Here is a 15,339-nt window from a genome sequence, read left to right on the forward strand (position 1 = left end):
CTGGAGCTCCTGAAGTACTTATCGGGTCGACGATTAGATGAGTTCTGGGCAAAGTTTAGCAAGTAACAGCAGGGTTTGCGTTCTGCTGATTCACTTCATGTGACCTGCCAGTGCTCAAACTTTGCACTAGAGCAAAGACTGCCAGGAGACAGGAACTTTTTGGTCGAAAAATAGAAAATAGATTAAAATAATATATGTAAAAATATAGTGAAATCTTGACGAGTTACAGATTTTCCAGCATTGCCAAATAGAACATTCTATTTCTGAGAACAGACTTACTTTAAAAAAGTATGGATTTCTGCACCACACTGCTCCTTGGACAAAGGAGAAGGCCCCAGAGAGGCTGCTTTTGTGCGAGATCAGCACATTTTCTGCCTGCTGGTGGACTTTGGGATGCAAATGCTGGTGCAGCAGTGCTGGAAGAGGAAAAGCCTCCTTGCAGCTCAGTCTTTGGAGACTGCAAGGAGCTGCGCAGCCTGAAACAGCCTTGTCCATCCCATCTCCTTCAGCACAGAGTGCCGGGTGATGAAAGGCAAATTCAAGCAAGTTTTGCTCCTAAAGATGACTTAGGCCTACTCTGATGGTCAAGCAAATGGGTATTTCAGTTTTCTAAGCTGGGCAGCACTTCTCTTGTCTATTTGGCATCACAGGGATGGTCCCCACGCTCCCATGCCAAGGAGAGATATCTCTAAAACAATTAGGTGCGAGCACAGCCGTCACTTACCAGAACAGCTACGGGGAGGGCAGAGCACAAGAGAACGAAGATCAGCTCTGACAGCCCCGACACAGGGTTTGTTTTGGCATGGCAAGAGCTCACAAGGTTTCACAATGAGCAGGTGAGGGGCCGGGCAGCAGGAATCACCCCGGGGCGACAGCAGTGCTGCGCGGCCGAAACCCACAGCCCGTCCTGACACCAGTTGCACCCAAAGCACCAGCGCTCTAACCTTGAGCATCAGTGTTGTCTAGAGTCCAGATTTGCATGCAGAGACACCTCGGGTTCTCCTCCTTCCTTCTCCTTCCCTTCCTCTTTGTTTTTATTTGAAAAGGAAGTATTTTATTTAAGAGCCCTGCCTCCATCCTCCATGGCAGGGCAGATGAAGCATAAGCATTCATCTCACTGCTTTACACAGGGAGGAACAAGTTATCACCTCACTGGGGCAGGGTCCAAATGAAAACAAAGGCTTTAGAAAGCAGAAGAAAAAAGAAATCGAGCAGAAGTAGAGCAAGAGATTTCAAACCTGGAATTTCTAGGGTCTACAGAGAAAAGCCACGATCTTCCTATCTCTCTGGACAGGGTCTTTATAATACTCAGGGCCATAAAATACGTGTTGCAGCAGACTCAAGGGCAGTCCAGCTCAAAAGCGGAATCCCTTACCCAGGGACCTCGGTCCCCTAAAAGCCATCCAGCCACAAACATGTCCCCAACCTGCACTTCAGCTGCCATGGTCAGAGCCAGACAAGAGAGGAAAAGCAAATGGCATCTCTGCAACACCAGAATCTGAGGGAGAAAACCCCAGTATTCAGAGTAGGGGTGTCCCTGCAGACACCCCAAGGGCAGCTCTCCACCAGCCCTAAGGTGAGATGTTCACACCCCATGCAGATACAGCTTCCAGAAGAGCTTCTTAGTGATGTTAAAGGTCTTCTTCCAGCTAAAACATGCCTTGTTGGTACCACCACTACAAGACGGTAGTGCAGGTGTTGGTGGTCTATCCCAGCAGAGATTTCTTACCAATAAAGGCAAGCAAGCAGGCAGCATGTGACACAAGGCACCAACCAAGTGCTGGATGAGCAGCACTTGGTCCTTCTTTTCCTTTGTTATTGTATTTCTTACCACTGAACACAGTGGTGAAAGCAGGCATCAGCTAGGCAAGAAACAGGCACTCCAAAAGCGTGGGAAAGGCTGGTGAGAGCCACACCAGTATTCACACATTTACCTCCTGCTGAGGTCTGCGTGGGTTTGGAGCAGGACCTTATTCTCCTGCACCTCCACCTTGTCTCTAAACAGGACACATGGTCCTAGCAGGACACGTGGGACCAGTCCAAGACCACAGTAGTCCAGTACCGCCACTGCTGAAAGCCACCTCCAGCTCTCCATCCCCACCCCATCAGGAGATCATGTCCTTGACTGAGACCATGTCATGGGTACCGCTCCTCCACCACAGCCAGACATCACACTCTCTGCCCAAAAACCAGCAATACCCACAGCACCCATGCTAGCAGCGCTAAAAGTAATTAAAGAGGCATAAATCCACAAGGAGTTACTCAGCTTAATTAGGTTGAAAATTATAGCTTACATCATCTTGGTACCTCTGCATCCACTCGCTGCCTTGAAATATGCTTACGCTGACTTTCTGCTCACTTGGAGTGTAGCACCAAGGACCAGCTTTCACAGCAGGCACAGGGATCAGATTTATTTTAAACAAATAGATTTTAAAACAGTTTTCAACACCCATTTTTTTAAGACACATGTCGGCTGCTCACATCCAGCCTGCTTGGGAACTTGGTTTGCCTGAGCCACCCGAAATCACCCCCGTGGGGCTTTCAGAAGAAACTGGGCATTCCCACCACTGTCCCCCATGACTTTTAAAAAGCCACCTTTAAATACATTAAGGGTCTTTTTTCCTTTGAAGAGCGGTGACTCGCCAGGACACGTCCCCAGGATGTAACGTGTTATTTTGATTAGTAGCGTGTTATTTTGATAAGTAGCGGCTGTGATTCACCCATGACACATCCTGCTCCCAACAGCCATGTAAATGGTGGTTAGCACATCCTACCAGCACCTCACACCTCGGTGAGGCTATTGTAATGGAGCTTGGTCAGTGACTCATGGGAAGGGTGAAGGTAGAGATCAACCGGGATAATCCCTGGCTTTCACCAAGCAAAACGTGTCCCTTCATGGAGGCCACCAGACCCACAGTGCTGCCCGTGGTTCAGCAGCATGGGAAGTGGTCACAAGCTGAAAGTGTTGTTCAACCTCAAGCATGGAGAAGATGTGTCCTCAAGGAAGAGTTAAGCTGGGAGCATGTGGCAAACGGAGACTCATGGGCAAAAGGATGGATGAGAACCAAAAAGAACATCTAAAAGGCAGGATGGACAAGTGGACAGGGCACACATCTTCTATTGAGGTGCCAAGCCGTATTACCTGGAGCACACCGATACCGAGCACTCAGACAGCACAAAACCACCCCATCAATACCCATATGGGAACATAATGGCTTTAAGCTAAGAGAGGGGAGACTGAGATGAGCTCTTAGGCAGAAGCTCTTCCCTGTGAGGGTGCTGAGGCGCTGGCACAGACTTTTGCCAGAGAAGCTGTGGCTGCCCCATCCCTGGCAGTGTTCAAGGCCAGGTTGGACACAGGGGCTTGGAGCAACCTGCTCTAGTGGAAGGGCAGCAAGACATGTTACTTACACATTCTCATTGGTGACCAGCTGTAACTGCCAGAGCAGGGTTCTAACAGCGCTACCAGCTTCATATGGGCACGTGTAGGGGGCTAACAGCCAGTATTAAAAAGACTAAAAACCAGACTAAAAAGCCAGTACTCGCAGAAGAGAAAATAAATAATAATAATAAATCAAACGAGAGTTGGTTAGAAGTGGTGAAGGATGGTGTCACAGCAGGTCAGGAGCACACGCTGATGGAGAACTTGCACTACCATCCCAGCACACCACACCAAGCCATGGGTTTGGGGCCATAACCTGCCATTAAAGGCTTATATTCTTACAGTAAGGGTTTATGGACCTACGCTGCTTACAGTTCTTGTAGTCCTATAGTCCAGCCTTTGACATGTTTAACCCCTTCCCGTGACTCACGGGTTTCAATTGGCTGGAGAAGACTTTGGACACAGCAAATCAAGGACAAAAGCAGTGAACAGCTGGAGGAAAGGTCACGTTTCCAGGCTGCAGGCTCTTCCCTGTCACGATGTTCGTCTCCAAACCCTCTGGATATCACAGCAAAGCGCAGAAATACTAAATCCTTAATAGTCTCATTAGTAAAATTGATGAGTTTACCAAGCCCTAGATATCATGCTAATGAGCATTCAAACAAGGAAGGCTACATAAAGCCCATCACCCACTGACCCCTGGTCTTTCCCAGCCCTGCCACCATCTGTTTAGTCTTTTCTGGAGGACCAGGCTAAGCCAAAAGCCAACCCAAGCCCTCAATACATGTCTTGCAGCAGGCCAGGGGCATACGAGGGCAAGTGCCTTACACAACCCACTCAAGACACAGAAAGCTCACAGGGAATGTTACCAGTTCTGCTAAATAACAAAACCTTCACTAAAATAGTTTGCAAGCGCTCCAGGTATCCGCCAAAGCTTGAGGTTTTGCTGCAGTAAAAGCAGTCATTTTCCTCACCTGAACTGTAGTTCATGCTGATATTTCTTTAACCACCACAAAATGCCTCTGTTTGCAGAGCAGGTCAAAGAGCATAGAATAACGCCGCAAAAAACCCCGACTCAGGGCTTCAGCTACACTGCCTGCTATTTATTACACCACCGACTAACTCAGAAGGTCCAAAGTCCACCTTCATGCTAAAGTTAAGCTGCTACTCTATGTACAACTATTACAGTAAGGGTACACTGCTCCTTTTTTGGCCAGAGCCATAAACTAATTGCTGTGCAGATTAAAAGCCCAATCTGCCTAGGACTGCACTGCGTTACAGCAAACTGAGGTCAACTTCAAACATATATATATACACACATACACACACACCCCTAGGTATCCTTCCTTCACCCGGAGTTAACCCAGAAAACTGCTGCACCTTTGGCTTGTGTGTATTGGCATTCCCCCCATCCAAATTTCACACCCTTAACACAGTATTAAAGCAGTATCAAGGCAGGAACGCTTGAAAATGGTATTTTAGAAAGGCAAGTTGACTAATCCCAACCAGCAAGAGCACATAAAGCAGGAATCAAGCTATTCAGTCCCTGCTGGAATAATTCCCGGGGCTGTGCCCCGACACCTGCACTGAGCTCCATGTTTGTTAGCTCAGTGGCTCTCCTCTAACCCCAGCATAGGTGCTATTAAATGCCCAGCTGAGATGAACAATTGCACGAACAGAAGAGAAAACCTGGTTATTTTTGCAGTGCAAAGTCCCTGGCACAATGTGCTTTACAGCAGGACACGCACCTGCACAACGCTGAGAGCGCTCTGGCCATGTCCTGCCCATTGAGGGAGGGCAATGCACACAAAACCACCAGCACCCACCTCCCTGCACCTACTCATTGGGCTGACTGCTATTCAAACCCCCACGCTGGGCTCTGCTTTCATCCCCTCCACGCTGTCCCGGGCTGGCTGAGGAGGTCCAGCGCTGGCACGGAGGTGGCCATGCCCTTGGCACGGTCCCCGGCCGCAGGGAGCTGGCTGGGGCAATCGTATTTTACATCTCACTGATTCCCTCTCCAGCTAATACGGAGGCAGGATCAGGAGGAGCCCAGGGATGCCGATGGATCCAGCTCCTTCAGCAAGATGTCCCCAGCGCGGCCTCCGAGCTGTCCCTGCCCTCCGTGGCATGACCCATGCACGTTCTCATAGTCTAAAATAAAGAGGAAAAAAGCCCAAACCAAGCAAAACCTTCGAGTATAACCTGCTTTTTCCTAACAGCAGCTGCAAACGGCAGAGGCAGGAGCTCAGGAGCAGCAGTCCTGTGGATATCCTGGGACTGAGCCCCAGACTTGCCCTGTTGCCCACACTTATTCCCAGAAATTACTCTCTACACAATACATGGAAAACCTTCTCTTTCCTTCCCCGCTGCTGCTCAACCCCAGAGCAGCACGCAGGCACAGACTAGGGATGAATCCTCCCTGAGCCTTGAAGGATAAATCATTTTCAGAAAGGTTTTATGCCAGAAGGTTTATGCCAATTCATTGACTCAATCACTGTGTGATCACACCAGCAATATTTGCTTTTGAAGAGTTTCTCCCTAGGGTACGAAACCACCAATTCATTCCAGCTACTTTATTTAATACAAGTTTAAATGAAAACCAGAGTTTTCTATACCCAACACCAGCCATTAGAAGAGGATTTTTTTTTAATGCATTAGGTTCTATCATCTATTAAAAAATACTTGGCAAATAATAGTCAGTTTGCAAAATGGGAGGGGGAAAAATAAAAAAAGAAAGAAATAGCCTGGTTTTTGCTCACCCAGAGCATGAAAACCTTCTGAGAAACATTATCTGGAGCTGTGCAACACCCCAGGAGCAAAAAGGCACAGCTCATTCCCTAGCCTGGCAGAAGCACCATTTGACATGAGGTTCTGAGGCTACACTACAATTAACACAATTAAGAAGTACCTTTAAGAGAGCAGAACATCCAGAAGCAAAAGCAATTATATTTGTTTTAGTAATATGAAGAGCTTCAATACAATAACAAAGGCTAGACATGCAAACAGGTGTAATCTCTGGTTTAATACTGCACATCAAACCATCGCTGGAGATGGCATCTTCCAGGGGCGACGTCCTCCCTCCATCCTGCCCATTCACCTCGGAGGAGCACAGCATCCCCCTTATCTCATTACAGAATAATGCTGACATCTGCACAGGCTTACGGGGATTGGACTGCAGTTACCTTGGCCGTAGTTTAGCTGCATCAGCAACAGGTTTCTTTGGAAGGCTCTGGCTGGACAGGAAGGAAAGGGCATTGTAGCAGGAACCCCTGGGACACAGCAGGAGCAGGACAGGCCCCAGGCAGCCTTAGAAAGATGTTTGCATGGCATTGGAACAAGTTGCCCAAGGAAGTGTGAATGTTCCATCCCTGGCAGTGTTCAAGGCCAGGCTGAACAGGGCTTGGAGCAACCTGCTCTAGTGGAAGGTGTCCCTGCATGTGGCAGGGGGCTGGGGCTGGATGAGCTTTAAGGTCCTTTTCCAACCCAAACCAGCCTGGGATTCTGTGATTCTATAACTGGGCAACACACAGGCAAAGCTCCACCAGTTCCCCATCTGAAATAGTTTTTTCCAAGCAGGAGTCCTCAACACCATTACATCCCCTACTCCTCTTCCATGCACCTCCAGGACCAGGTCTTGAAGACCTTTCACCATACAGCTCCTCTACTGCTGGGACACAAGTCCCACTAAAATCCTATTTTCTTCTGCAACAAAATAAAACCCACAGCCAGATAATCCCAAAGTCCCCGGGTACTGCGTTGGGAGTGAGAAGAGTATTATAATGGTCTCCCTGTAACTATTTACGCAAGTGGAGTCCTACATGCTTGAAGGTTGATGCAGTTTTGGAACTACTCTCATGCTCATAATTAGGCAAAGCTGTTAATTATCTTGTTTGACGGGGGCTATTAAACACCAGTCATCCCTGCTCTTAAAAGGGGCACAGGTGAGACACTGCATGGACAGAGCTTCTACCAGCAACTCGGAGCTGCTGGTGTTTCCATGATGGGTTCCTCTCCAGTTTAAGTGCACAGCAAAATCACCAGCATGGCTTAACAAACACAAACTTAAGCATCAAGAAAATACTGTGTGTCTCCACAGGGTCCCAGGAGAGCTCTGCCAGCATCAAGTGGAAGTTAAGGGCTCTCTACACAACATACAGCAGGTCCCATTGCAGCCCAGCAGGAAGGAGAGGCGGAAGGACCTCAGAGGTCCCACTCGGCTGCTCTGAAGTGGCTCCCCAGCAGTTTATCTCGTCCTGGTTCAAGCAGGAGGACGAAGGACCCCAAAGAAGGTCCCAAAGGACCCTCGTTGTGGCTGTGCTAATGCAACTCCACACACTGGATCAATAGGCTTTTAGCAAGACAGCTGTATTGATTCCAGCGAGCTGGACCATACACCTTCCCTTCAAAAGCTTCATGCCCACCCTGCCAACAAGGTGATCCAGGAGGCCCCATGTGCTTCGTCCTGGGGTCCTCCATCAGCCACTGGCACCATCAGGTTCAGCATGAGGCTGTTGGTTTTGCTGAGGTTTTTAAAAGCCTTTTTTGCTCTTTTTCTCACACATTCAAAGTCACAGGAAACATTTTCCTGCTGCTTCAAAGCCCAGACCTGGCACAGAGGCCTCATGCAGAAGAAGACCCAGCAGGATGGTCCTAAATTACACCACAACGCCAGCGCTCAGCCCCACAGATGACCCATATGGGTTCAAGGCACCATCCATGGAGGCACCACACCAGCTTGTGTCCGCAAGACAGACAGACACCAGCAGAAGGGCCAGTGCTGAAACACTAGCTCTCATCAAGAATTTTTGCTGTTATTAAAATTGAATTAGAAATTAATGACAGGCACAGATTGTCACCAAATTTATTGCTTCACAAGTGCCTCATTGAAAAGCCCCTATACAGCACCAGGATCACAAGTGATGATGCCCCAGCAGGCACCATATACCCACTCAAAAAATGAACACCAGTATAAAGCTAACCAAGTTTGCATAAAAACACGACACAGGTTAATTACCCGATCGTCAGGTTAAGAATCAATTAACCTGGTTGTTAGGGATAACAGCGCACTTGCAGACAGCCTCCCTCCTCCCCAGGGTTGCTTCCCATCACATCCATGCACTCATCTGATGAGATGCCACGGTCGGCACGTCGGAGCGGTTCAGTCACAGCTTTACTTGTGTTCCCCGACAGATTTTCCAAGGGAAAAAGGTTTTCCAAACCTGAGACTTTGCTTTTGATGCGCTCCCGAGAAGGATGGAGGGCATCCCGCTCACAGACGGCCCTGTCGATCCAGCGGGGCTTCTTTAATGCCCGTAGGTTCAAAGGAGGAGCTGCCAGATTCACAATTCATTCTGCATGTGTTTGATATCGACAGCCAAAAAAACGAAGTGGCAACCCCCGATATTACATAAAAGCTGTCCGCAAAATGAGTTACAGAAGCAGAAATCTGCCCCAAAGTTAAGCCTGGGAGGTTGGCACAGAGACAAAAAGTGTTTCCCTGAGAGGGCTGGTGCCAATCTGGCAGCATCCCCACACTGACCATGGTCACAGGAAGAATTCAAAACACTAAAATTCTCATTATTACAGCAAAACCCATTCTGAAGCCAAGCACTTTGCTCGATGAGCCCCTGCCTGGCATTATTTATGGCTTTTACTAAGCACATTCCCTGCACCCTGGATGCTCACAGCACTCCCTAGCCTTGGGAAGATGGGGAGTGCAGGGACAGGGCTCTCTCTCTGTACCAGTTATCACTCTGTACCGTGCAAGGAGCTCTTTCATCAAGCCGGCTCAATCGGCAAAGATCTTTCCAGACACAAACCTTGTGCTGGGAAGAGGGCAGAGAGCCCAAACTGTGTGGGATGTATCCGCATCCTGCTCTGACCAAGGACCAGGAATACTCTGTGCCCTGCTTGAGTACCCCACAGCCACAGAATAATAAAAGAGAAAGAAAACACGAGTGGTATCTTATCTAGGTTTCAAACTCTGCTCAAAAACCAAGCACCCGAGCTTCCCATCATCACAACGAGCCACTTCTTAGGACAAATCCGTGTTTCTCTCTGGGAAACGACGGGAGGGCGGCTGGATGCAAACCCGGCGACACCCTGCGAGGCCACCATCCCATCAGCCATGTCACCTCCGAGGCTGCCATCAGGAAGCGGGTGCCTTTGGCCGTACCCCGGCCGAGGGCTTTATCTGAGCCACGGAACGAAAAGGACTCCGGAAACTGGGCACCTCGGGAGCATTCCGGTTACTTACAGCAGTTTTGAGGACTGGTTTTCCCTCCCTCCCACCCCGGTGTTGTGGGAATATGAGAAAACAAACTATTCCGTGTGGATCCGGGGAAGCCGAGCGCGGTTTGGAGCCCGCTCAGGTGACGGAACCCCACCAAGGACGAGGCCAACGCTGCCACAACCGCGACCCGCTGGCGAAGTCCACTGCTCCCTACGGAAAACCAGCCCCGCCGTCCACGGGGCGAACCCCGCGGGGGAGCGATGGGTCCGGGGAAAGTTTCGGGTCCCCTCCACGGCTGGGACCCCCCTACCCCAAAACACAAGGAAGACACACACAGACACCCCCCCTCTCTCCCTCCGCCTCCCCGCTCACCTTGGTGTAAAGCTCCGCGGTGGACATGGCCGGGGCGGGCGGAGCTAGGCGCGGGGCATGGGGCCGGCAGGCAGCGAACGGCGCCGCCGGACAGAGCGACCGAGCGCGATCGGACCGAGAGAGACTGAGCGACCTTTACACCCGCCGCGTCCGGCGGGGTGCGGGCAGCGAAGGGAGCGGCGGGGCGGCAGCACAAGAAGAAGAAGAAGAAGGAGGAGGAGAAGGAGGAGGAGGAGGCAGCGCCGCTCCGCCTCCGCCGCGCCCCGCTCAGGTATGGGGCGGTGCGGCCGCCCCCTCCGGCTCCGTTCGGTCCGGACAGGAGAAGTTCAGGCTCAGTTCGGTTTCGGCTTCAGTTCGGATGGGCTCAGCACCGCTCGGGCTCAGATCGGCTCGGCTCGGGCTCGGCACGGTTCGGTGGGGGTAGTAGTGCTTTCCCTCAACCGCCTGTATCGGTTTTTATTACTTCTTTTTAAAATAAACCCCTTTTTACACACATTTTCCCCTCCCCGGTCCCCCAGAGTCCCCAGGAGCCCGCTCGGGTCTTGCTCCCTGCAGCAGGAGGGAGCTGCTGAAGCACCCACCCTATTTGTTGTTGGGTTTGGTTTTGGGTTCTTTTCCCTTTTATTCTTTGATTCTTCTTCCTTTCCCATGGCAAAAGGGTAATTAAGCGGGTGCCCCTTGGTGGTTTGAGGCTTTGCAGTCCTCCTCAAGTGGGGATCGCCCATATATTGCGGTGCAAGAAATGGCTTGAGCAGGGTGTCCTTAGCCAGGACACGTCTGTGCAGGGATGAGCAGCCCATGATCCCACTGAAAACACATTCAAGGAATGCTCCAGGGATGGGTTTTTCCCTTGTATCCTGCCTGGAGGTGGGTTTGGGTTCACCATCGCCAACACTGTGCACTCCTGGGCACTGGTGTGCGTTGCTCTATCCTACACCGGCATCAGGAATGGTTTTTCAGGCAGAAACAGCCCAAAACTGTCCCCAGCCTGTCGGCCCATGGCCACAGTGCCTCCTTCCATCCCACAGGGATCACCCTGTGCTTCAGTTCCTGTTTATAAGACACCTTCTGAGACTGAGAAGGATGATGTGAATGCAAAGTATTGCCAATTAATCACTATTGCTATTCATTATCATCCAAGGTATTTTGCATATTAACTAAGGAGGCAGAAAATGGGCTCAGCGGGGGCTTATTCTCTGCCACGGTTGTTTACTCCGTACTGGGGATCCCTCCTGCCGTGGTTTCAGGCTGTGCCGCTCACAGGGGCACCCACAGCCTTTCTTTAAAGCCATCACTGGTGGCATCTCACCCTCTGCTCCTCATCCTTCGGGAGGGTGAAACTCCCCCCTTTGGCACCTTTTCCTTTTGCCACCCCAGAGCCAGATGGGAGGACAGACAGCATCCCAAATATCTCTCATTTCCAGCTCTTAATCCACCTCCTAGTAAATTGCAGGTGGCTCTGGGAAGGAGCAAAGAAGGGGAGAAAAACCTGCACCCTACACAGAAATTACCCTGGGTAACACATTCGACAGCGTAATCTCTGCAAAGCCTTCAAAGCTTTGTCAGGCAAACAAAACTCGCTCCTCTCCTTTTATTGAATCAACTGTAAAAACGAAATACCAGTGCAATCAGGAGCAAAGGTGTCGGTGAAGCCTGGCTGGCAGTGATAGCCCAGAGGCAAAGCACAGCAGTTCCCATGACATACCAGCCAGTTTCATGAGTGATTTTCCATTAATCTAAAATTTTAATTAAAATTAGAAACTAAAACCCTAAAAATACATACAAAACCCTTGAAGTGTGTCCTAAGTGCTGAGTTGCTGGAAATTGTCTCCTTCGGGAGGCAGGAGCTTCTTTCCATTTGGGAATCAGAACTTGTGTTGATGATAATATTTAACAAGCACTTGCTTTTATATAGAAATTTATAGTGCCACCTTTTGCATTCACATTGAAGCACTTAGAAGGGAAAAAGAACCAAGAGGGGTTTTTTTCCCCTCTAAGCAGAGCCAGTGGCTTCTCTGCAGCTACAGGATGGGTGTCAGACACATGTCTGGTCCCCCACATGCTCACAGGTCCCAGCCTTGTCCCCATGTTGCAATGACACGTGGAGATCCCAGGGAAGAGGTGGATGGACAGATGGATGACAGCATGGCGCAGCAAGGGGCTCCAGAGGGTTTGGTGAGGCAGACAGGGTGCTGGGGCTGGCGCTGGAGTTATCTGCTGTGCAACAGGCACCCCATCAATCCACATCAGTTTTGGGGTTTTATTTAGGTAGAGGAGCAAAGGTGAGTTAGCTGTTGAATTAGATGGGCAGGAGAAAACAGCGTTTCTGCAGTGAAATCCCCTGACCCCCAAACTACAGTGACAGCGTTGAATTCCCATTACATTAACACTGATAACCCCATCCCGAAATCCATGGAAATACTTTGCGGCAGAATTCTCTCTTTATTGCTTGAAAGTGTGCGTGGTCAGGGTAAAATGAGAGCTGAGTCAACCTTCTTCCTCAAATCTAGGGGCAATATCTGCACAATTCAAAGTAGTTTAAACTCTCTGTGTGTATATTAAGGTTTGAATGGAAAGGTTTGTGCTTTCACTGGATATCTCTTGTATGTGACACTGCCAGTGCAGCGTGTGGAAAGTGCATTGATTCTAACAGCTCTAAATGTCATCAGGAGAGGTGACTGTTGCTAAATACAACCCCACGTCCCGATTTTTTGCATGCAGAGCTGTCCCATGGACCTCAAATGTGGACTTTCCTCCTGCTGGGCCATGAAGAAGCCACCACATGCTATGCCTGGGCACGACCCTCGGGTCTGGCTGGGGCTGCAGTGTCACCTGGGCATGGTGGCACTGGCTGTTTCTGCAGCAAGTGTTCCTAAGGGTCTTAATGAACAATTAATCAAGCTGTTAAAGCAATGACTAATTAACAAAGAAGGATTTTCCTGCAGATAAAACTGCATCTGCCCGAAGCTGGGCGTAGCTTCACAGTGAGCCTCCAGCCCTGAAGGTGCTCCCACAGCCACAGGGGCCTGCAGCCCTGGTCAGCACTATGCCACAGGGCACCAGGAGACACTCCCCAGCTCAAGTCCTTGTGTGTGGCCAAAAACATCAGCATGGAGAGTCCTGGGGTCAGTGTAAAAGCCCTTGTGAGCAAATGGGTGGGTGCAAAAAAGTCTGAAAGCCTTGGGAAGTGGTAGAAGTTCAGACCTTGGAGCTGGTTGGGAATGATGCAACTAGGGACTGAGTCACTCACAGGCTCCACACCTCTGCTCCTCCCCTGTCAATGTGAAAAATGTGATGAAAAAGTACAGGAAAGAGTATTTTTCCAAGCTCTGGTATCTGTACAAATGAAGAGGCTGTAACTGCCTGGGTTTTAAATGCTGGTGGTTTCATCTCTGTGTTGATCACAGCCCTGGTCCAGGCAGAGGTCATCCAGCCATGGGCCAGGCTGCTCCACTTACCAGCGGTGTCTCTGCGCTCTTAATGGATGCTTTGATTACAGGATTGCTCACTTGGGGGAAGATACCACATATGTGAGTAGTAGTTAATGCTCCTGAGAACCTCAGGACATGGGAAGCCACAATTAACGATTGTCAAATTGACAGTTATTGGATTTGGGGGTGTTAGTTGATGAGAAGCTCCCCACGACCCGGCAGCGTGCGCTTGAGCCTGGAACCCTGCCGTGTGCTGGGCTGCTGGAGAGGGGCTTTGGACAAGGGCCTGGAGAGACAGGCCAAGGGGAATGGCTTTAACCTGCCAGAGGGGAGACTGAGATGAGCTCTGAGGCAGAAGCTCTACCCTGTGAGGGTGCTGAGGCGCTGGCACAGACTTTTCCCAGAGAAGCTGTGGCTGCCCCATCCCTGGCCGTGTTTAAGGCCAGGTTGGACACAGGGGCTTGGAGCAACCTGCTCTAGTGGAAGGTGTCCCTGCCCGTGGCAGGGGGTTGGAGCTGGATGAGCTTTAAGGTCCCTTCCAACACAACCATTCTGTGATTTTATTATTGCTTGTTGGTTCTCTAAGTTATAACCCTAACACGCGTATTGGGTGGAAGGAGGCAAAGGCATGACCACACTCAAGGATGTGCTACTTGGCGCCCTATTTGCCCTGTTTATCCTTGACTGTGAGGACATAAAAGGAACTGGAAGAAGATGGAAATCAGTACAATTAAGGAAACTCTTCAGTCTCAACACACAGTATCATTCTTAGTGCATCACTCATCTGACTGTTAGGGGAAGTGAGAGGATGCTTCTCAAGGAGTCTGCTCACCCACCCAGCCACTCAGCCTGGTATGAGCCTTATCCATTCTTCTAGACCAGCTTGAAGCCTTCAAAGCACTCAGCAGCAAAGGGGTCATCCCCCGCAACATGTTGGTCGACTACCAGCTTCCTCTCAGAAGAGTTTGGTTGCCCGTTATCCCATGGGAATTCATCTCTGCCAAAGGCAAACCTGCTCCCATCTGAACTTTCATTTTTGTGCAGACTTCATGTTCATTGCAGAGGAATTTTGCCTCCAGGAATGGGAGCTCAGATACTTTATAAATACTTGATAGCTCTGACCACCTCTTCTGAGATACTACTTTATTAAAAAAAGACTTATTATGGTTCTGGATGGCTCAAATTCACCGAGCTCACCAATGTGATAGTTTTTGCCTCTCATAGTGGGTGGTTGGTACCCGCCAACAGTGTCACGACCTTTAATAACACACTTTAATTAATCCTGGAATTCTGAATGTGCTATTATGGTCATTTTTCAAAGATGATTCAAAGTAGTAAAGAAAAAAAGTCTCTGTTGCTTGTGCAGAGCCACACCGGCAGACCAGGAAATTAATCTCTTAATCATTCTGCCAATTTGACCCAGCAGGGAGAGCAGAGACCTATGACTACCTGAGCTCTCTGGGCTCATGAGACTATTCCCATTATTTGGGATGGCCTTTCCCACCTGCAAAATAGGAGAAGCAGCTCTGTGTGGCTTTGGAGACGGCTGTTGAAAAGCACAGTTTAAGGGCTAGACATCCCGACTAACAACCCGTGCTCCTGGTTTGCAACTGACATTTCCTTTCTCAATGTCTGTAGGAGTCATAGCATTCCAGGTTGGAAGGGACCTCAAGGATCATCTGATCCATACTTTCTAGACACAGCATGACCTAGACTAGATGTCCCAGCACTCTGTCCAGTTGAATCTTAGCACTGTCCAATGTTGGGGAGTCCACCACTTCCCTGGTGGTTGTTTTGAAAGATTTTCCTCTTGTGTCCAGTCAGAGTCTCTGCAGGAGTAAGTTGTGCCCATCATCCCTCATCTTTTCCATGGGACTTCTTGTAAAAAGGGAGTTTCCATCTTCTTTGTAGCCACCCTT

The 15,339-nt window shown here is 49.7% G+C and overlaps 1 protein-coding gene across 2 annotated transcripts in view; it reads right to left on the reverse strand.

Moving 5' to 3' along the window:
• MYO5B (myosin VB) overlaps positions 1 to 10,142 on the reverse strand; it is a 149,790-nt gene extending 139,648 nt beyond the window's left edge. For both annotated transcript variants that reach the window (XM_030470705.1, XM_030470704.1), the window contains exon 1: positions 9,990 to 10,142. In XM_030470705.1, the coding sequence (XP_030326565.1) occupies positions 9,990 to 10,016 (27 nt within the window). In that variant the 5' untranslated portion in view covers positions 10,017 to 10,142. The remainder of the gene's footprint in view (positions 1 to 9,989) is intronic.
• Positions 10,143 to 15,339: the final 5,197 nt, after the last annotated feature.

The sequence above is a fragment of the Strigops habroptila genome, chromosome Z, assembly GCF_004027225.2.
Source record: "Strigops habroptila isolate Jane chromosome Z, bStrHab1.2.pri, whole genome shotgun sequence".
In the NCBI taxonomy this organism is placed as follows: Eukaryota; Metazoa; Chordata; class Aves; order Psittaciformes; family Psittacidae; genus Strigops; species Strigops habroptila.